This window comes from Pecten maximus, chromosome 15 (assembly GCF_902652985.1).
Source record: "Pecten maximus chromosome 15, xPecMax1.1, whole genome shotgun sequence".
In the NCBI taxonomy this organism is placed as follows: Eukaryota; Metazoa; Mollusca; class Bivalvia; order Pectinida; family Pectinidae; genus Pecten; species Pecten maximus.
Window position 1 is genome coordinate 34618834 of NC_047029.1, and position 23992 is coordinate 34642825.

The 23992-nt window shown below is 40.2% G+C and overlaps 1 protein-coding gene across 9 annotated transcripts in view; it reads right to left on the reverse strand.

The window, feature by feature from the left end:
- Positions 1–23992, reverse strand: part of LOC117343691 (dnaJ homolog subfamily B member 6-like) — a 64259-nt gene that overhangs the window by 33189 nt on the left and 7078 nt on the right. For 4 of the 9 annotated variants that reach the window (XM_033906162.1, XM_033906160.1, XM_033906161.1 and 1 more), the window contains exon 2: positions 3988–4121. In XM_033906162.1, coding sequence (XP_033762053.1) covers positions 3988–4052 — 65 coding nt within the window. In that variant the 5' untranslated portion in view covers positions 4053–4121. Of the gene's footprint in view, positions 1–3987; positions 4122–4446; positions 4466–4490; positions 4608–5144; positions 5210–5717; positions 5737–22862; positions 23041–23992 lie in introns of those variants that run through there. The other 5 variants (XM_033906155.1, XM_033906159.1, XM_033906157.1 and 2 more) reach the window with 5 other exon arrangements.

Here is a 23992-nt window from a genome sequence, read left to right on the forward strand (position 1 = left end):
TTTCTCAAATAGTTTGTCCATGACAGTTTGTATTCCATGGAGATACTTGTAATTCTTAAAGCTTCGGAGCAGTGCCAAACCCTCACAAGACAACAGGGGTCGTTAACAGAGTATAACCCATTCACAATGATTCAGAACAGCACTTTTCTTTTCAGATAAGATTCTGATGGGTCTACTCTATGAAGTGTAATTTTCTATATAATTTAATGCATCACACAGCTTATATCCCTATAAAATTTCTTCTTTAAAATTTTCTTCACATTTCAGATATAATAGTATACAGATTTTGCATGGTATCTAATTTTCCGGATTTTGCTTTCTAATACAATATATATTAGGCCACATTTCTCAAATAAGATGTTCAGTTCAAATAATCGTAGGTATTCCAGAGCCCCGAACTCATATGTATCTCCGTTTATAAATATTCACCTTATCATACCCTATTTTTGATGGCCATATGTACTGTTCAATTTCTGGTCTGGCACACCTGTAACTCTAATTAGTCAGAACTAAGGTTTAAACACTGGAAGGTTATAAGTGACATGAGTTCATGTCAGTCCAGGATTGTGTTGGTTCATAATCAGGTCCAGACAAGGGAATTAGATATACAATGTATACACAATGTTTCCATTGCATTCAATGTACTTCTCCAGAATTTTAGCCAAAATGTGATAAAGTTAACATTAATATCATTAGTCAAGACAGTCTATCAACAGTTGTGGTCATTTAAAGATGACCTCCCCTCAGATGTGTGTGAAATGTGTCTGTGGTTTGGGAAGCTGTGGTATTTCTGTGTTGTTTCCGTATGATAGTGGGACACTGATGCTGACATTATAGTGCTATCTCACTGAAGCATACTGGCAAAGACATCCAGCAGGAAACCCCACCTGGCCACATATACTGACAACAGGCTAACCTGTTAAATTTATTGTCCCAACTCCCAAAATGCTGAGCAGTAATGACAACCCTATTAAAAGACTTTTGCTATGTCACAGCCAGGGACAGAACCCATTATGCTGAGGCAGTGTCATGTGAGACATTAAGGAAGTAGGAAGAAGATGTTTAGAAAGAAGAGAAAGGATATAAGATCCTAAAATTTGGAAGCCTCTTTCTATGGAAGATCATGTAATGGGGACAGCAGGTACAATTCTTACTCTCTACCTGCCGGGCTGTTATTAAATATTTGAGAGAATGCTGTCTATCACAGGACTCGGACGTCATGCAGTGCCCGGCTGGGAATGGGAAGGTCACTCGGACCTCATGCAGTGCCCGACTGGGAATTGGAAGGACACTCGGACGTCATGTAGTGCCCGACTGGGAATTGGAAGGACACTCGGACGTCATGTAGTGTGGCTGGGAATGGGAAGGACACTCGGACGTCATGGAGTGCCTGGCTGGGAATGGGAAGGACACTCGGACGTCATGGAGTGCCCGACTGGGAATTGGAAGGACACTCGGACGTCATGTAGTGCCCGACTGGGAATTGGAAGGACACTCGGACGTCATGTAGTGTGGCTGGGAATGGGAAGGACACTCGGATGTCATGTAGTGTGGCTGGGAATGGGAAGGACACTCCGACATCATGTAGTGTGGCTGGGAATGGGAAGGACACTCGGACGTCATGTAGTGTGGCTGGGAATGGGAAGGACACTCGGACGTCATGTAGTGTGGCTGGGAATAGGAATGACACTCGGACATCATGGAGTGCCTGGCTGGGAATGGGAAGGACACTCGGACGTCATGTAGTGTGGCTGGGAATGGGAAGGACACTCCGACATCATGTAGTGTGGCTGGGAATGGGAAGGACACTCGGACGTCATGTAGTGTGGCTGGGAATGGGAAGGACACTTGGACGTCATGTAGTGTGGCTGGGAATGGGAATGACACTTGGACGTCATGTAGTGTGGCTGGGAATGGGAATGACACTCGGACGTCATGTAGTGCCTGGCTGGGAATGGGAAGGACACTCGGACGCCATGGAGTGCCTGGCTGGGAATGGGAAGGACACTCGGACGTCATGTAGTGTGGCTGGGAATGGGAATGACACTTGGACGTCATGTAGTGTGGCTGGGAATGGGAAGGACACTCGGACATCATGAAGTGCCCGACTGGGAATCGGAAGGACACTCGGACGTCATGCAGTGCCCATCTTCGCTAGCCAAGGCTTCTGATTATGTTATACTTAATGAGCCCTTATCATACCGTCGCACCCTGGAATCCCAGGGCATCCAATCGAATTGTGTTTTACATTCAGGCTGTGGTTTTGCAGTAAACAAACGAAATCAGAAACCTTGACTAGCGAAGATGTGTTATAAGAGCCTGGCTGGGAATGGCAAGGACTCTCCGACATCATGTAGTGCCCGGCTAGGAATGGCAAGGACACTCAGATGTCATGTAGTGCCCGGCTGGGAATGGCAAGGACACTTGGACGTCATGTAGTGTGGCTGGGAATGGATAGGACACTTGGACGTCATGTAGTGTGGCTGGGAATGGATAGGACACTTGGACGTCATGGAGTGCCTGGCTGGGAATGGGAAGGACACTCAGACGTCATGGAGTGCCTGGCTGGGAATGGGAAGGACACTCGGACGTCATGGAGTGTGGCTGGGAATGGATAGGACACTTGGACGTCATGTAGTGTGGCTGGGAATGGGAAGGACACTCGGACGTCATGGAGTGCCTGGCTGGGAATGGGAAGGACACTCAGACGTCATGGAGTGCCTGGCCGGGAATGGGAAGGACACTCGGACGTCATGGAGTGCCTGGCTGGGAATGGAAAGGACACTCGGACGTCATGGAGTGCCTGGCTGGGAATGGGAAGGACACTCGGACGTCATGTAGTGCCCGGCTGGGAATAGGAAGAACTTGGTTCATGGTTTTTAATCTTACAGGTAAAGAACAAAAAACAAACATTTGTAAAACAGTTGTAAATGGCCTAAAGAGCAATTTTTACCTAGAGTAGATGGGTCATAGGTCATCATACAATACATTTGGTATATTACACGATATCTTTCCTGTCCCCAGAGGGCCAACACATCAACTCACAGATATATTACAGAACAATGAAAAAGCTTTGGAAAACTGTTATTGAACTGAAATGTACATTGATGAGTTTATCGTTTATATAAATCAGGCATGGGTTTTTTTTTAAAAATATTTTTTAAATTTTTTCGAAATACATGTAGTTGATAACATTTGAGAAAAATCAACAATGAATAATCTGACATAGGAATTTGCTAATTGAAACAGTAAAGAACTTTGAGAAAAAGTAGTCTCATCCGTTAATAACTGCCTCTACTTTCTGAACATATTTATAAATCAGGCTGTTACATAAACACTTTGATAGTATGTAGTTTACTGTATTTATCACATAATAAACCCGGCAGGCCGACACATGTACAACTTAAAACGTAATAAGACATGAATGGGGTTATTAACAGGACATCAACTTACATAAATAAAGTTAGGGAACCTACTTCTACCACGACTTACGCTGATAAACACCGACTAGGAAATTAAACACAACATGTTATATCAACATCACTATAGAACTACAGTTTTACGACAAATATAACCTCAGGAAATTGCAATTTGAATCCACTTTCAGGCTGTAGACAGCCATGCTTGTTAAAATATTTAAAATACAAGTGTCTGAAAGAGGGTACTGGTTACAGTTATATATATATAAAACTAAAACTGAAACAGGAAACAAATGAGCTACATGCTGCAGGCCACTGACTGTTGAACAAAATTAACTGAAGTTAGGTCATCTCTCAGAAATCAGAAATTTTACAAGGAACAAGAGGCCTAAAGGGCTTGATCACATGGCAGTGAGGAATATGGCAAAATTACTAGATTTACAATCTTTATGTGCAGATGTGTGCACAGTCCATAGAAACAGCACTGTGTACAGATGCCACAACCCATAGACATCCAAAGAAATGTCCTTTCACACAGTTATAAACAATTATTTGTAAATATACTTACGCCTTCTTTAACTCGGCCACTGAGGCCTCTTTTGGTACTCCAAGCACCTTGTAGTAGTCGACCATGTTGTATTATGGGGTGCCACTCTCCCCTGGTCCAGCAGTCAGGGACTCGTTAGCAGCAGATGTCAATGCCTACAAGTACACAAATATTGTTACTTTATACACAGAGTGAAACAATATAACACTACTGCCATTACTGACATACTAACTGCATCCACCTCCTTTCTTTTATCTGAAAATTATCAAAAGGCATGTGATGTTTTCATTAAGTGTCACCCTAACATTTACACATCCACAACATTTCATCCTAACCAAACAATTTTCTGATATTCTGGTCCATCAAACAGTTTTTAATCCAATTTCTCCTGAAAACTTCCAAATATCAATTTACTGACATCCTGTCTAATTTGTCAATCATTGAATGTCACTGCAGGGTGTCATATTAGACAGAGTTTACCATAATAATTTAATATTCCATTAAAGATGACTGCTACCACTTACTGCTCTAAAGTAAAATCTCTGAAAACACACAGTGATAAAGCAATTTCTCTCCATATATATCACCAAGTACTATATATTACTACATAAAACATCTGTGTGTCGATTCATAACACTGGAGTTATATAGCTATAGTAATACTAACATTATGAGAATGTTTTGGGAGAGTCACAGGAAATCCTGTCAATGACCCGTTCTGTAGATCAAACTAACAGTCACGGTACCTGTATGACATAATACACAAATAATGAGTTCCTGGTTCATGATGTAATTTTTCAAAAGGAAAGAGGGAAAATTAATCATTGATCTTTGAACATACATTGTATACATTTGTGAAAGAAAATGATTACATACTATAAAATTCAAATTGGTCAGAATTGTTTCTTTTTTAAATAATTGATTTCTTTTTGCATTTAGCTAAACTTATATTGACTGATATCAATAATTAAAACCCCTATCACATATATATATATCATTCATGATTATGTACATACAAATCACTTCCTCCTATACAATACATGTCCACCGGCCAGTTAATGCTTAAATGCAACATAAGCTAATAAATCATTATAAATTCTTTTCATTGCATGCCTTTTCATCAGAAAACAAAAGGTCAGAAAAGTTCATTACTTCATAAAAACATTTGAGACATCTTACCAAAACTTAGCTTATAGCCTTGGGGATGATCACACAATACTCAATATAAATCTTGTGACTTTAAACCTCGACAGACAAATGTTTTGCTGCAGTACAAGCAGGATTTCCGAGAATTCTATTTTTATCCACAACCTAGCTTTATCCAGAAAAGTCCTGAATCATACATGTCTGATCTTGAGCAGAATAGTATATAATTATAACTATACGTGAAAATTAAAAGGTTATAAAAATATGTTAACTCAAACATCCAAGCTATATTTTTGTAATTTTCAACTGCTTGCAATTGATATTTAATACCTCAAACTTATAATTTACAAACTTAGAGAGCATTCACAACACATCCTTGCTTTAAGGTATCCCGGAATTTGTCTGACTTTTGTTAGGATGTGACTATAAATTCATTCATCAATATTTGAAAGGAGGATATAAAACTGCAGAAAATTGAAATAATTTTTTAACACCACTGTAATCATACACACAATTACAAAGATCAAAACATATCTATATATATATTACATATACCCTTATTAAAAACGTATATACATACAACAGCTAGTATAGGGTGCTATTTACCTCTGAAAAACTGAATATGCCTGCAAGGTGATCAGAAATTGTAGTTGGGAGACCTGTCGATCAAGATTATTCCAAACAGCACAATCAATAAATATATCCAGTTGTATGGACGTTATGTTTACCAACATGTGTACTCTTTAAACATACGAACGTTCTGGAAGTCTAAAAATAGGTTTGAATTAAGACCAATAATATACAGTCAATATGTCAGGATGTCTTGATTGGCCAGCTAGCTTCAATACAACGTTACAAATTTAGAAATTTATCAAGGCTAAATTGTTTACATTTTAGGTTATATAATTGGTGCATGAATAGGGAATGGGGATGGGGTTGGGGTTGGGGTTGGGGGTACCATTGGCTTACACCTTTAGATTGATATCTGGAAATTCCACAAAGATTAATCTATTGGGGGCCCCCCTTGACTTAATATTGGACAAGGAAGCAAACATATAGGTATAATGTATCATGTCGTTACATACATTCTGTTTAGATATTTGTTTCTCTATTTTTATGTAAAAATTCCAAATTAAAAACAGAGGAGAAATTAGTTAAGAATAATGAGATAGAAATTATCTATAATTTCTTAGCTGTAATGCTCAGTGATGTAAATGAGGCAAAAACGAATACTGAAAAAAATCCAACCTCTAACACCATGAATACATATTGTAGTATACCTTTATATTTATAATCTACTAGATTTCAAGCCTACATTCATTTTACCTCGGTAGATTTATTGACGTCAGCAAAATAGCATTCTCTTGTACGTTCCTGCCATTCCTCACTCAAAATTCACCCATACATATATACTTTACACCCACCTTACAACCAAAAAATCATTTCATGATGTCAGAGCTAGTGTAAAAATACATCAGCATCAATTTTATATTTTTGGCAAGCAGGAAGACTTTTATTGCAAATTCTTCTCATATTTATATATATTTTCCAACGTCATCAGTGAGAAACACACATCTACACACATACACTTGATCTTCATAAATTCATTCAGGAGGGTGTATACAGTTTTGTACATTATATTTTTATACTTGAAATTATCAACTTAATCAATAAAACAATTTGGAAAAAAAAACCCATGTGGACTGGCTTAAAAAATGAACTAAAAATTGGCAATATTGAAATAATTATATTTATATAATCCTTCTTTTAAATAGGACTTATATATCTATATACATGTATAAGTATCCCATTATATGCATGGTGTATATAACAAATAAAACATCAGTTAAAAAATGTCTTTGTCAAAGTGGTGAATTGTATCAGTCTGGATTCAAGCAGCATTCAACAAGTTTTTGATGGAGAAAGTTGTTCAATGACATAACTATATTGTTTACTCTTGCATTTCTATATACCATTATGTATATTTTTTTATTCCTTTTATAATTCAAATTATCTGGATACACAGCATCATTATGTATCTGCATACCCGAGTTATGCTGATGCATTGTAAACTAATTGGATGAAAGGCTTGGTACATACTTGGGGTCTTTATATGAAAACTTTATTAACAGAGAAGGAGAGTGGAGGAGGGGAGACAAGGAGGGGGAGGGAAGGAGGAGGAGGGAAGGAGGGGGAGGGAAGGAGGAGGATAGAGACTGCTGATGAATCAGCTCCTGCAGTAGTCTATTTATAGAACAATCCCCAAAGAATTTGCCTCCCCCGTCTCTGGCATACATCACCTTACCCTTGTGTATGTAATTATATCTACAAAATGTACCTGCAGATAGCTTATCTAGGTATGCAGGCAAACAAAAACACGGAAACACGACTATAGACCAGAGAAACACACAACCAGGTGTACAAGAGAGAGAGAACAATACATATATCTACCACAGTCACAACCAGGTGTACAAGATAGAGAGAACAATACATACATCTACCAGTCACAACCAGGTGTACAAGAGAGAGAACAATACATACATCTACCAGTCACAACCAGGTGTACAAGAGAGAGAGAACAATACAAACATCTACCACAGTCACAACCAGGTGTACAAGAGAGAGAACAATACATACATCTACCAGTCACAACCAGGTGCACAAGAGAGAGAGAACAATACATACATCTACTACAGTCACAACCAGGTGTACAAGAGAGAGAACAATACATACATCTACCACAGTCACAACCAGGTGTACAAGATAGAGAGAACAATACATACATCTACCAGTCACAACCAGGTGTACAAGAGAGAGAGAACAATACATACATCTACCAGTCACAACCAGGTGTACAAGAGAGAGAACAATACATACATCTACCACAGTCACAACCAGGTGTACAAGAGAGAGAGAACAATACATACATCTACCACAGTCACAACCAGGTGTACAAGAGAGAGAGAACAATACATACATCTACCACAGTCACAACCAGGTGTACAAGAGAGAGAGAACAATACATACATCTACCACAGTCACAACCAGGTGTACAATAGAGAGAGAACAATACATACATCTACCACAGTCACAACCAGGTGTACAATAGAGAGAGAACAATACATACATCTACCAGTCACAACCAGGTGTACAAGAGAGAGAGAACAATACATACATCTACCACAGTCACAACCAGGTGTACAAGAGAGAGAGAACAATACATACATCTACCACAGTCACAACCAGGTGTACAAGAGAGAGAGAACAATACATACATCTACCACAGTCACAACCAGGTGTACAAGAGAGAGAACAATACATACATCTACCACAGTCACAACCAGGTGTACAAGAGAGAGAACAATACATACATCTACCACAGTCACAACCAGGTGTACAAGAGAGAGAGAACAATACATACATCTACCACAGTCACAACCAGGTGTACAAGATAGAGAGAACAATACAATTACATCTACCACAGTCACAACCAGGTGTACAAGAGAGAGAGAACAATACATATATCTACCACAGTCATAACCAGGTGTACAAGAGAGAGAGAACAATTCATACATCTACCACAGTCACAACCAGGTGTACAAGAGAAAGAACAATACATATATCTACCACAGTCATAACCAGGTGTACAAGAGAGAGAGAACAATACATATATCTACCACAGTCATAACCAGGTGTACAAGAGAGAGAGAACAATACATACATCTACCACAGTCACAACCAGGTGTACAAGAGAAAGAACAATACATACATCTACCACAGTCATAACCAGGTGTACAAGAGAGAGAGAACAATACATACATCTACCACAGTCACAACCAGGTGTACAAGAGAGAGAACAATACATACATCTACCACAGTCACAACCAGGTGTACAAGATAGAGAACAATACATACATCTATAGTCACAACCAGGTGTACAAGAGAGAGAACAATACATACATCTACCACAGTCACAACCAGGTGTACAAGAGAGAGAACAATACATACATCTACCAGTCACAACCAGGTGTACAAGAGAGAGAGAACAATACATACATCTACCACAGTCACAACCAGGTGTACAAGATAGAGAGAGAACAATACATACATCTATACCACAGTCACAACCAGGTGTACAAGAGAGAGAGAACAATACATATATCTACCACAGTCACAACCAGGTGTACAAGATAGAGAACAATACATACATCTACCAGTCACAACCAGGTGTACAAGAGAGAGAGAACAATACATACATCTACCACAGTCACAACCAGGTGTACAAGAGAGAGAACAATACATACATCTACCACAGTCATAACCAGGTGTACAAGAGAGAGAACAATACATATATCTACCACAGTCACAACCAGGTGTACAAGAGAGAGAGAACAATACATACATCTACCAGTCACGACCAGGTGTACAAGAGAGAGAACAATACATACATCTACCACAGTCACAACCAGGTGTACAAGAGAGAGAGAACAATACATACATCTACCAGTCACAACCAGGTGTACAAGAGAGAGAACAATACATACATCTACCACAGTCACAACCAGGTGTACAAGAGAGAGAGAGAGAGAGAGAGAGAGAGAGAACAATACATACATCTACCAGTCACAACCAGGTGTACAAGAGAGAGAGAACAATACATACATCTACCACAGTCACAACCAGGTGTACAAGAGAGAGAACAATACATACATCTACCACAGTCACAAGCAGGTGTACAAGACAGAGAACAATACATACATCTACCACAGTCACAACCAGGTGTACAAGAGAGAGAGAACAATACATACATCTACCACAGTCACAACCAGGTGTACAAGAGAAAGAACAATACATACATCTACCACAGTCACAACCAGGTGTACAAGAGAGAGAGAACAATACATACATCTACCAGTCACAACCAGGTGTACAAGAGAGAGAGAACAATACATACATCTACCACAGTCACAACCAGGTGTACAAGAGAGAGAGAACAATACATACATCTACCACAGTCACAACCAGGTGTACAAGAGAGAGAGAACAATACATACATCTACCAGTCACAACCAGGTGTACAAGAGAGAGAGAACAATACATACATCTACCACAGTCACAACCAGGTGTACAAGAGAGAGAGAACAATACATACATCTACCAGTCACAACCAGGTGTACAAGAGAGAGAACAATACATACATCTACCACAGTCACAACCAGGTGTACAAGATAGAGAACAATACATACATCTACCAGTCACAACCAGGTGTACAAGAGAGAGAGAACAATACATACATCTACCACAGTCACAACCAGGTGTACAAGAGAGAGAGAGAACAATACATACATCTACCAGTCACAACCAGGTGTACAAGAGAGAGAGAACAATACATACATCTACCACAGTCACAACCAGGTGTACAAGAGAGAGAGAACAATACATACATCTACCACAATCAAACACTTTTACTTGGGAGTAACAGAGTGGCAGGGATGGGAGATGGGGGCAGCAATTAATTCTTATTGGAAAGTAAATTGTTATACAAGAGAACAATACTGTGATGATATTGACATGTTGATCTTTTTGTAAAAAGGTACAATAATACATCTACATACATCTGGTGTACGTTAAAAGTTATCAGAATTATCAAAAGTTACATGTCATTAATACCAACCAGTTTAAGAAGAATGTAATGAACAAGTACACGTAGCCACTAACCGTAAACAACTTAAAGATGAAACGAATACATCATTACAGTACAACCAGGTTACAGGAGCGACTCAATTCAGTCAACTTAAAAAGATGGAGAACTACATATCTACAAGTACAACCAGGGTAAAGGAGAGGAACAAAAACATACTTACCTCACAACCGGGTCAAGGAAAAAAACAATACATACATCTCCACATCAAACCAGGTGTACAAAAAAGAGACGAACAATACATACATCTACCAGTCCACAACCAGGTGTACAAGAGAGCGAGAGAGAACAATACATACATCTACCAAGTCACAACCAGGTGTACAAGAGAGAGAGAGAGAACAATACATACATCTACCAGTCACAACCAGGTGTACAAGAGAGAGAACAATACATACATCTACCAGTCACAACCAGGTGTACAAGAGAGAGAGAGAGAACAATACATACATCTACCACAGTCACAACCAGGTGTACAAGAGAGAGAGAACAATACATACATCTACCACAGTCACAACCAGGTGTACAAGATAGAGAACAATACATACATCTACCAGTCACAACCAGGTGTACAAGAGAGAGAACAATACATACATCTACCACAGTCACAACCAGGTGTACAAGAGAGAGAGAACAATACATACATCTACCAGTCACAACCAGGTGTACAAGAGTGTACAAGAGAGAGAACAATACATACATCTATCCACAGTCACAACCAGGTGTACAAGAGAGAGAGAACAATACATACATCTACCACAGTCACAACCAGGTGTACAAGAGAGAGAGAACAATACATACATCTACCACAGTCACAACCAGGTGTACAAGAGAGAGAACAATACATACATCTACCACAGTCACAACCAGGTGTACAAGAGAGAGAGAACAATACATACATCTACCACAGTCACAACCAGGTGTACAAGAGAGAGAGAACAATACATACATCTACCACAGTCACAACCAGGTGTACAAGAGAGAGAACAATACATACATCTACCAGTCACAACCAGGTGTACAAGAGAGAGAGAACAATACATACATCTACCACAGTCACAACCAGGTGTACAAGAGAGAGAGAACAATACATACATCTACCACAGTCACAACCAGGTGTACAAGAGAGAGAGAACAATACATACATCTACCAGTCACAACCAGGTGTACAAGAGAGAGAGAACAATACATACATCTACCACAGTCACAACCAGGTGTACAAGAGAGAGAGAACAATACATACATCTACCAGTCACAACCAGGTGTACAAGAGAGAGAGAGAACAATACATACATCTACCAGTCACAACCAGGTGTACAAGATAGAGAGAACAATACATCTACCACAGTCACAACCAGGTGTACAAGAGAGAGAGAACAATACATACATCTACCACAGTCACAACCAGGTGTACAAGAGAGAGAACAATACATATATCTACCAGTCACAACCAGGTGTACAAGATAGAGAACAATACATACATCTACCACAATCAAACACTTTTACTTGGGAGTAACAGAGTGGCAGGGATGGGGATGGGGGCAGCAATTAATTCTTATTGGAAAGTAAATTGTTATACAAGAGAACAATATTGTGATGATATTCGGACATGATTGATCTTTTTGTTAGGTACTGTATATACCTATAATACATCTTTGTAGCGTTAAAAAGTTATCAGAATTATCAAAAGTTACTGTCAGATTAATTACCAACAATTTTAAGAAGAATGTATATGAACAAGTCACGTAGCCCCACACTTAATACCGTAAACAAACCTCTTAATCATATGAAACTGTATTACACATGATGAGCTGTAATGGGGAGCGTGCAGGCCGAGGATGTGGTGTAACATAAGGATGTGGTGTGCACTTAAGCTGCTTGCTGTTTTGTCAACATTTGTGGTAAAATGGTCTACTTATGGATATAAACAACAAAAATAGCACTGCAATATCTTCTGGTTAAGTTGTACCTAAATAAACTAGGTACCTTTAAAACTAAAAAAATTGGGGGCAAAATTTTTGGGATTTTAGCAATATTTTTGCTGAAAATCTCATTCACAAATTTCAGAATTTATATATAACACATGTACAACTGCAAGAGTGAAATAATGACGTGAAAATCAAGTGGTAAATTAATTACTGTTTCTTTCAATTATATACTGTCTAATGTTACATAGTGGTAAAATGATGTAGGTCAGGACACCTGTCTTATTGGCCAGTAGCATATATGTCAGATAAGGTTAATTGATGACCTCTACAGAATTAAAGAGACACAATTTTATGTCATGCCTATATAAACAACAGACATATATACAAAATCTCCTTTGTCATCATCTTTTTCAAAACCCTAAATTCTATAACACCATTCCCAGAGTCAGATCCATCATGGGGCATGTTGTCGAAAATCAGGAATAATACTGTATGACTGAGTATATATTCACAGGAGATTTCATTTCAGTATATATTTTCAGTCATAAATATAGCTCGTAAAAAAACCCAAGTGAATATTCATATAATATGTATACACACAAATGTAGACAATTGTTTATATATATAATTAATGCACAATGTTTACAAGCAGTGTTGCATGAAATTTTATATACCCACAAACTAGTTCTGACTGGGACAATTATCTGAGAAATTTAGTGTCTTTTAATTTCTCCAAGTTAAACTTTTAGTATTCATTCTGATTACACCAATAAGAAAAGTTTTAGTTCTATCGCAGGTGGTTGTGACTGGATCAAACAGTAAACTGACTGGCCTTATAAGCCCTTACCCAACCTTATATCTGTTTTTGTCAAAGTCTAAGAGAGCTTATTTGAGGTTAAGGACGGTAATTTGAGGAATGTCTTTTGACCTAGAAGCTATAGGTTACTTCAGTGCAGCAGTTAATACTCCCTATGACTTGATGTGGCACCTATATGTGTCATTAGAGCAGTCACGTTTGTGTATAAGGTGTCTTGTGTGATCAACACCAGGTATAGACGGACACAGAGACAGGTGTAGCACACCATCATGTTTATAGCAGCCTCATGTGATGGCCTGGCCCTGACAGCTGGATATAAATGGCCCTGACTAAAGTACTTGTTAGGATCAATTAGTAGCTCCTGTCATCCAAGCAGCAATGTTACACAGGAACAACACAACTTGGGAATATTCTGTTTTAAAGGGAGATGTTCTTATTGACACTGACCTCAGGTACTGTGGGGACTGACCTGGTACTACAGAGACTGACATGGTACTACAGAGACTGACCTGGTACTACAGAGACTGACCTGGTACTACAGAGACTGACCTGGTACTACAGAGACTGACCTGGTACTGTGGGGACTGACCTGGTACAACAGAGACTGACCTGGTACTACAGAGACTGACCTGGTAATACAGAGACTGACCTGGTACTGTGGGGACTGACCTGGTACTATGGGGACTGACCTGGTACTACAGAGACTGACCTGTTACTGTGGGGACTGACCTGGTACTACAGAGACTGACCTGGTACTACAGAGACTGACCTGGTACTGTGGGGACTGACCTGGTACTACAGAGATTGACCTGGTAATACAGAGACTGACCTGGTACTACAGAGACTGACCTGGTACTTAAACAGAGACTGACCTGGTACTGTGGGGACTGACCTGGTACTACAGAGACTGACCTGGTACTACAGAGACTGACCTGGTACTTAAACAGAGACTGACCTGGTACTGTGGGGACTGACCTGGTACTACAGAGACTGACCTGGTACTACAGAGACTGACCTGGTACTGTGGGGACTGACCTGGTACTACAGAGATTGACCTGGTACTACAGAGACTGACCTGGTACTACAGAGACTGACCTGGTACTGTGGGGACTGACCTGGTACTACAGAGACTGACCTGGTACTACAGAGACTGACCTGGTACTGTAGGGACTGACCTGGTACTACAGAGACTGACCTGGTACTACAGAGACTGACATGGTACTGTGGGGACTGACCTGGTACTGTGGAGACTGACCTGGTACTACAGAGACTGACCTGGTACTACAGAGACTGACCTGGTACTGTGGGGTCTGACCTGGTACTACAGAGACTGACCTGGTACTACAGAGACAGACCAGGTGGTACTACAGAGACTGACCTGGTACTACAGAGACTGACCTGGTACTACAGAGACTGACCTGGTACTACAGAGACTGACCTGGTACACAGTGGGGACTGACCTGGTACTACAGAGACTGACCTGTTTCTGTGGGGACTGACCTGGTACTACAGAGACTGACAGAGACTGACCTGGTACTACAGAGACTGACAGAGACTGACCTGGTACTACAGAGACTGACAGAGACTGACCTGGTACTACAGAGACTGACCTGGTACTGTGGGGACTGACCTGGTACTGTGGGGACTGACCTGGTACTGTGGAGACTGACCTGGTACTACAGAGACTGACCTGGTACTGTGGAGACTGACCTGGTACTACAGAGACTGACCTGGTACTACAGAGACTGACCTGGTACTGTGGGGACTGACCTGGTACTACAGAGACTGACCTGGTACTACAGAGACTGACCTGGTACTACAGAGACTGACCTGGTACTGTGGAGACTGACCTGGTACTACAGAGACAGACCTGGTACTGTGGGGACTGACCTGGTACTACAGAGACTGACCTGGTACTACAGAGACTGACCTGGTACTGTGGAGACTGACCTGGTACTACAGAGACAGACCTGGTACTGTGGGGACTGACCTGGTACTACAGAGACTGACCTGGTACTACAGAGACTGACCTGGTACTGTGGAGACTGACCTGGTACTACAGAGACAGACCTGGTACTACAGAGACTGACCTGGTACTACAGAGACTGACCAGCTGGTACTACAGAGACTGACCTGGTACTACAGAGACTGACCTGGTACTACAGAGACTGACCTGGTACTGTGGAGACTGACCTGGTACTACAGAGACTGACCTGGTACTACAGAGACTGACCTGGTACTGTGGGGACTGACCTGGTACTACAGAGACTGACCTGGTATTACAGAGACAGACTTGGTACTGTGGAGACTGACCTGGTACTACAGAGACAGACCTGGTACTGTGGGGACTGACCTGGTACTACAGAGACTGACCTGGTACTACAGAGACTGACCTGGTACTGTGGAGACTGACCTGGTACTACAGAGACTGACCTGGTACTACAGAGACTGACCTGGTACTACAGAGACTGACCTGGTACTACAGAGACAGACCTGGTACTGTGGGGACTGACCTGGTACTCAGAGACTGACCTGGTACTACAGAGACTGACCTGGTACTACAGAGACTGACCTGGTACTACAGAGACTGACCTGGTACTACAGAGACTGACCTGGTACTACAGAGACTGACCTGGTACTACAGAGACTGACCTGGTACTGTGGGGACTGACCTGGTACTTAAACAGAGACTGGCCTGGTACTGTGGAGACTGACCTGGTACTGTGGGGACTGACCTGGTACTACAGAGACTGACCTGGTACTGTGGGGACTGACCTGGTACTACAGAGACTGACCTGGTACTACAGAGACTGACCTAGTACTGTGGGGACTGACCTAGTACTACAGAAACTGACCTGGTACTACAGAGACTGACCTGGTACTACAGAGACTGACCTGGTACTACAGAGACTGACCTGGTACTACAGAGACTGACCTGGTACTACAGAGACTGACCTGGTACTGTGGGGACTGACCTGGTACTACAGAGACTGACCTGGTACTACAGAGACTGACATGGTACTGTGGGGACTGACCTGGTACTGTGGAGACTGACCTGGTACTACAGAGACAGACCAGGTGGTAATACAGAGACTGACCTGGTACTACAGAGACTGACCTGGTACTACAGAGACTGACCTGGTACTACAGAGACTGACCTGGTACACAGTGGGGACTGACCTGGTACTACAGAGACTGACATATGCATGTTTCTGTGGGGACTGACCTGGTACTACAGAGACTGACAGAGACTGACCTGGTACTACAGAGACTGACAGAGACTGACCTGGTACTGTGGGGACTGACCTGGTACTGTGGGGACTGACCTGGTACTGTGGAGACTGACCTGGTACTACAGAGACTGACCTGGTACTGCGGAGACTGACCTGGTACTACAGAGACTGACCTGGTACTACAGAGACTGACCTGGTACTACAGAGACTGACCTGGTACTACAGAGACTGACCTGGTACTGTGGAGACTGACCTGGTACTACAGAGACTGACCTGGTACTACAGAGACTGACCTGGTACTACAGAGACTGACCTGGTACTTAAACAGAGACTGGCCTGGTACTACAGAGACTGACCTGGTACTGTGGGGACTGACCTGGTACAACAGAGACTGACCTGGTACTACAGAGACTGACCTGGTAATACAGAGACTGACCTGGTACCGTGGGGACTGACCTGGTACTATGGGGACTGACCTGGTACTACAGAGACTGACCTGTTACTGTGGGGACTGACCTGGTACTACAGAGACTGACCTGGTACTACAGAGACTGACCTGGTACTGTGGGGACTGACCTGGTACTACAGAGATTGACCTGGTAATACAGAGACTGACCTGGTACTACAGAGACTGACCTGGTACTTAAACAGAGACTGACCTGGTACTGTGGGAACTGACCTGGTACTACAGAGACTGACCTGGTACTACAGAGACTGACCTGGTACTACAGAGACTGACCTGGTACTGTGGGGACTGACCTGGTACTACAGAGATTGACCTGGTACTACAGAGACTGACCTGGTACTACAGAGACTGACCTGGTACTGTGGGGACTGACCTGGTACTGTGGGGACTGACCTGGTACTACAGAGACTGACCTGGTACTGTGGGGGACTGACCTGGTACTACAGAGACTGACCTGGTACTATGGGCATTGACCTTGATAGGAATTTTACCAGACATATATATATATATATATATTGGATTGAACTTTTACAAGACACGGACGGGACCTTTACAAGATATGAATTGGATTTTATCATACGTGGGCTTAAATTACAAGATACATATATTAATACCTGCCACAAACAGGTTGTTTATAATCCTGATATATTGGTATTTATGTCCAACAGTAACCATTCAATGTCTAATGATTAAGCCATGTATACCGCCTGGAAGCATGTATGATATTAGATAGTACATTGTGTATCCACGTATACATATCACAGGCCTGTTTCGCTGTCCCTTTGAAGACATGCTATTTAATATACCGTTTGTTGATGGCATGTTATCTATGTAAACGTTTCTACAGATCTCTCCACGTCCAGTTCATAAATAGCCTGCAGTAAATAACTAAAACTCTTAAACCCACGATAGAACTGTAATCTAAGTGTATGTAATCTTTTAGTTTTATCTAAAATCATTCCTATTAACATACAGACTTACATACTGATGTGAAAAGGACAGTCATATATATAGTATATACTATAAAGGACAGTCATATATAGTATATACTAAATGTATCACTCTATTTTTGTTTGACTGGTTGTTAAATCTAATGCTGTGGTTACATATACATATGTATATCAAACTTTGACACACATTTGAAAATAAAGAAATATCACGTTTTGGCAGCAGAATCTACCTGTTTGAATTTCCTGATCACTCAGGATGTCAGATATGACTTACACTGACCACACGTATGCCAGACTTGTAACATACACTGATCACACGTATGTCAGACTTGTAACATACACTGATCACACGTATGTCAGACTTGTAACGTACACTGACCATACATATGTCAGACTTGTAACATTACACTGACCACACGTATGTCAGATTTGTAACGTACACTGACCACACATATGTCAGACTTGTAACATTACACTGACCACACATATGTCAGATTTGTAACATACACTGACCACATGTATGTCAGACTTGTAACGTACACTGACCACATGTATGTCAGACTTGTAACATACACTGACCACACATGTCAGACTTGTAACATACACTGACCACACGTATGTCAGACTTATAACATACACTGACCATACATATGTCAGACTTGTAACATACACTGACCACACATATGCCAGACTTGTAACATACACTGACCACACATATGTCAGACTTGTAACAATCACACTGACCACACATAAGTCAGGCTTGTAACATACACTGACCACACGTATGTCAGACTTATAACATACACTGACCATACATATGTCAGACTTGTAACATACACTGACCACACATAAGTCAGGCTTGTAACATACACTGACCACACGTATGTCAGACTTATAACATACACTGACCATACATATGTCAGACTTGTAACATACACTGACCACACATATGCCAGACTTGTAACATACACTGACCACACATATGTCAGACTTGTAACAATCACACTGACCACACATAAGTCAGGCTTGTAACATACACTGACCACACGTATGTCAGACTTATAACATACACTGACCATACATATGTCAGACTTGTAACATACACTGACCACACATAAGTCAGGCTTGTAACATACACTGACCACACGTATGCCAGACTTGTAACATACACTGACCACACGTGTCAGACTTGTAACATTACACTGACCACACGTATGTCAGACTTGTAACATAGACTGACCACATGTATGTCAGACTTGTAACATACACTGACCACACGTCAGACTTATAACGCTAACCACATGTACATATAATTATTCTATAGACATTATTTGTACAAAGACAGTTATTATAATTGTTGACCCTGTATTGGTCAGTATAACACATATATGCTGTAGGCTACGGCACGTCGTGGTTTGGTGGGTTTCCTCATGGGCACATTAACAATACCTACAAACAGTCACTAAAAACAAAAAATACTGTTCCACAACATAAATCCACATTGTTGAAAATTAGACTTTCAGGAGAAGAGTAATTTAATCGAGCTAATAATAATTTATAGATGATATGTAGAGATACCAGGTAGATCTAATTGAGGGCCCACAGAAATGTTCAATTACCTAGTCAGCTGCTTCACATAATATACAGATGTATCCTTCCATTACACATACTGTAGGCAATATAACATTGTAACAAATGACTTTGTAGGCTTTCTCTTGTGATAAGAAGACTTAGGTCAGGAAAGATTCAGTAACTTATAGAGGGTCATGCTTGAAGTTCCACCTGGCTAAAGATGGCTGCGTGACAAAGTATACAAATTAACACAACATACTTCAGATATATAATCACTTATCTCAATTGAAACATTGCTTAATGCTGATTTCCATTTGTTATACAACTGAAAGGAATACATCTATGACCATCAACAATACCTGCCAGAATTTAGCTTGTGTCTGTAGCTTTCTCCTGTCACCACCCCTAATATATATATATTCTCATTTGACATTATGACTTAACCTGTATTCAACCTAGATTAGTATGGTGTGTATAAGGAGACAGAAGAGGCTATACACTTCTGGAGTACCTATTCTCTAACACTCCAGGTACTTTTCCAGGTGTCTCCATGCAAATCTACATTTCTGTTTATATATTTTTGCTCTTTTTTAATAAATTTTGAGATTAAATTATGGTTTGATTATTGTAGATACAAATGTATTCCTTGTTGCTTTTAGATGTCTGGTTTCATATAGTAAACATTTGTATGCATTTTTAAAACAACATTTTAATAACTGTCTGTACATTTAAAATCATTGCAAGCTCCGGATCCAGAGTCCACGAGGCTCCAGGAGATATCTTACCTTCAGTGGAACAATACAATGATTTATTTTATTCTCCAATACGTACATGGCGTTTTATTGATTGATCAGTATACAATATATCTATACCCAATTTAACCTATAGAAGCACCTGTATATATGTTAAGACATGTAAATACTGATGCATCGCAAAAGAAATAGCAAATTTGCAATTTCCCCAATGTTTAAAATTCACTTAAATATGACATTTTTACCTAAACAAATCACTCTTCCTTAAAAATTAGAAAATTCCTCCGATATATTACAGATCCGATTTCACTATAAGAATAAGAACTCATTTTTAAGTCAATGGTGAAATACAGTAAACAGATATGACTCAGTCTTGTATCTGTTCCAGCTGGCAGCCATCATTAATAGGTGTGAGGGGGGAAGGTACTCACTAATGATAATTCAGAGGAGGAGGAAGTAAAAAAAAAAAAAGGGGGGGGGGTGGGGGGGTGGGGATGGGCTAGATGTATACACCTGTACCAAAGAAGAGAAGAGTACCATGGGAAGGTCTTAATTCAGACAAAAACTCATTAAATCTATTTCACTTGGAGTTGGAGCTTCTTTTTATATTTTAGGCACTTCTAAACTATTATGCAAGTTTCCATAAGATAAAGGCTGTCATATATTACATAATTTGAAAGTCTACCTTTATAGACCATTACGCTCTTGTTTATCATTCATAAACACCTATAAAAATGATAATCTACGCTGAGAGTGAAAATTAAATTACCAGAACTGAAGGCTTCCACCAGGTAACTAATATAATTTATCCAGTTACGATAATATTTACTTATCTCCCATAACAACGGAATATCACGATGTTACCTGGACATGTATCTCCTGATATTAAGCATTAATTACCCCTATGTTTGTATATACATATGCCATGATAGATAACAAGCTGTCCATATCATAACTCTTTATATTCATGCTGAAATTCGGGGAGCCAAACATACACATTAAGTAAATTTGAATCAGAGACAAATAGCACTATAAAGCAATTATAACTGTAGTTGTCATATTCATTAAACTATGATGTCTTAACATAAATAGTGAAATGGGATTAAGATAGAGCGATACAAGAGCCTAGACAATAAAAATATGTTTTATGAATATTTGTTTACGCAGGTTTTAAACCATTGTCTACCTCAGTTGATGTTTGTAAACAATGCTACATGGAGAAATCCACATAGAATCGTGACTGGATGCGAGTGACGAGTCTGTGTAGCGTTCTAGATCTGCTTATGAAAAATCGACTGAATTGTAATGTTACTGTTTTCACATTTAGATATTCATAAAATACAATAGCGGACACTACTAATTTTTGTTATTAGGGAAAGTCTTTGTTTTTTTTTAAAGAATATTACATGTGATTATTTTTTTTTACAGGTTAAGCCACTTTAAGCTTTTTTTTCTGAACTACAATCAACCAAAAGTTGAATTTTCATTGTCAGATTTATTGTGGAATAAACATGTACAGTAGTTTACATACATGTATGGTACCTTTGATAATTGACTCTTTTAACTGAAATTCAGTAATATAATTATAAAATTTTGTAGTATAGTTAAAATACATATACTCCATGATCCAGATCATGACATTTCATTCAGATATGGCCAAATAAATATACTTAAATTGTACATATCATTGGTATTAATTAACAGAAAATATATTAGCCCCATCAGGGCTAGTAGCTGCACCAAGTGACTAAATTCTGATGGACAGCATAATGAAATGATTTTGAAATCAAAATCTTTGTAGTGCACATGCAGGTAGATCCTGTACATGTGTGCATTACAGTGTATGTAGGTATACGGATATACCTGTACATCTGAAGGATCCGCGTGATGTTCTATTGACAAAAATCATGTGCTTTTTCAGCAAAAGTATCAGATTATGAGATGCATATAAAAATTCTCCAGAAAATATTGTAACTATATACATGTATATATTAAAGTGCTTAAATACTTTGGATGTTTTATACAGATTCTTTACGTTTACAAAATAAGATTGATGACCTTTGCCCCTTGTCATGTGTAGCTATAGGCCCATCATGATCACATTACAATAAACATTAGCTGTGTAACACTACGATTTACAGCCTATATAGCTACAGCTCACATAAACAATGAGGATACAATCTACCCCTACTTCCACTAGCTAATAAGCCGTCATTCATTTTATAAGCAAAGAATTTCTGTAATCCTTAACCTACAGGAAATGATGAAAAGGTTCACACAATATCCATTTCCTTGCCTCATAAGAGCGTAGTAATGGTAAATCGACACCAACCTGAAGGCATGTTCCTAAGTGTGGACAATATATTCCCAGGGGTACAGGAAGGGCGGAGTGTGTACACAGCCTTAGTCCCAGGGGTACATCCACATGGTGGTAGGTCTTCTCACCCTGCACAGGTGGTATATACACTGACAAACAGAAAGGGAGCCCTTTACCAGCTACCGCCTAATTTAGACTGCCTGACTCATAGGTACAGAGACTGAGCTACCATCCCAGGGGCCTACTTTAAAGGATGGACTGTACTACCTTAATAACTTTTGAGATCATAGCACCTCGGTGCTATAGGAAAATATACAATATTCATTTCATATATAGATAAATTTACTAACCCTCAGTCGTATACTTGATTGGGTTACTTCTATGTCTTTTGTATATAGAGAATCCCAGAGTATGACCTGCTGAACGATTATCAAGGAAGACAACTAAAAGTGATACTCTGTGGAGTCAGAATTTCCCCGTAACAGACTTCTACATATGGGGACATTGAAGATTAAGCAGAAATGGTCTTCAGCCCCTCCTCCCCAAGCCCAACCCCACACCCCAGTGGCTGTACAGTTTAATAATACATGTACATGACCCAGTTAATGTAGACAGTCGAACTTTTACACATGACCCAACAATGGATATGGTCAGTTGAACTAGTCCACATGTTATATAGCCCAGTGGATGTAGACAGTCAAACTTTTCCATATAACCCAGTGGATGTGGTTAGTTTAGCTAGTCCACAATTAGCCTAGTGGATGTAGATGGTCAAGCTTTTCCACATGACCCAGTGGATGTGGTCAGTTGAGCTAGTCCACATAGCCTAGTGGATGTAGACGGTCAAGCTTTTCCACATGACCCAGTGGATGTGGTCAGTTGAGCTAGTCCACATAGCCTAGTGGATGTAGACGGTCAAGCTTTTCCACATGACCCAGTGGATGTGTTCAGTTGAGCTAGTCCACAATTAGCCTAGTGGATGTAGACGGTCAAGCTTTTCCACATGACCCAATGGATGTGGTCAGTTGAGCTAGCTAGCCCACATAGCCTAGTGGATGTAGATGGTCAAGCTTTTCCACATGACCCAGTGGATGTGGTCAGTTGAGCTAGTCCACATAGCCTAGTGGATGTAGACGGTCAAGCTT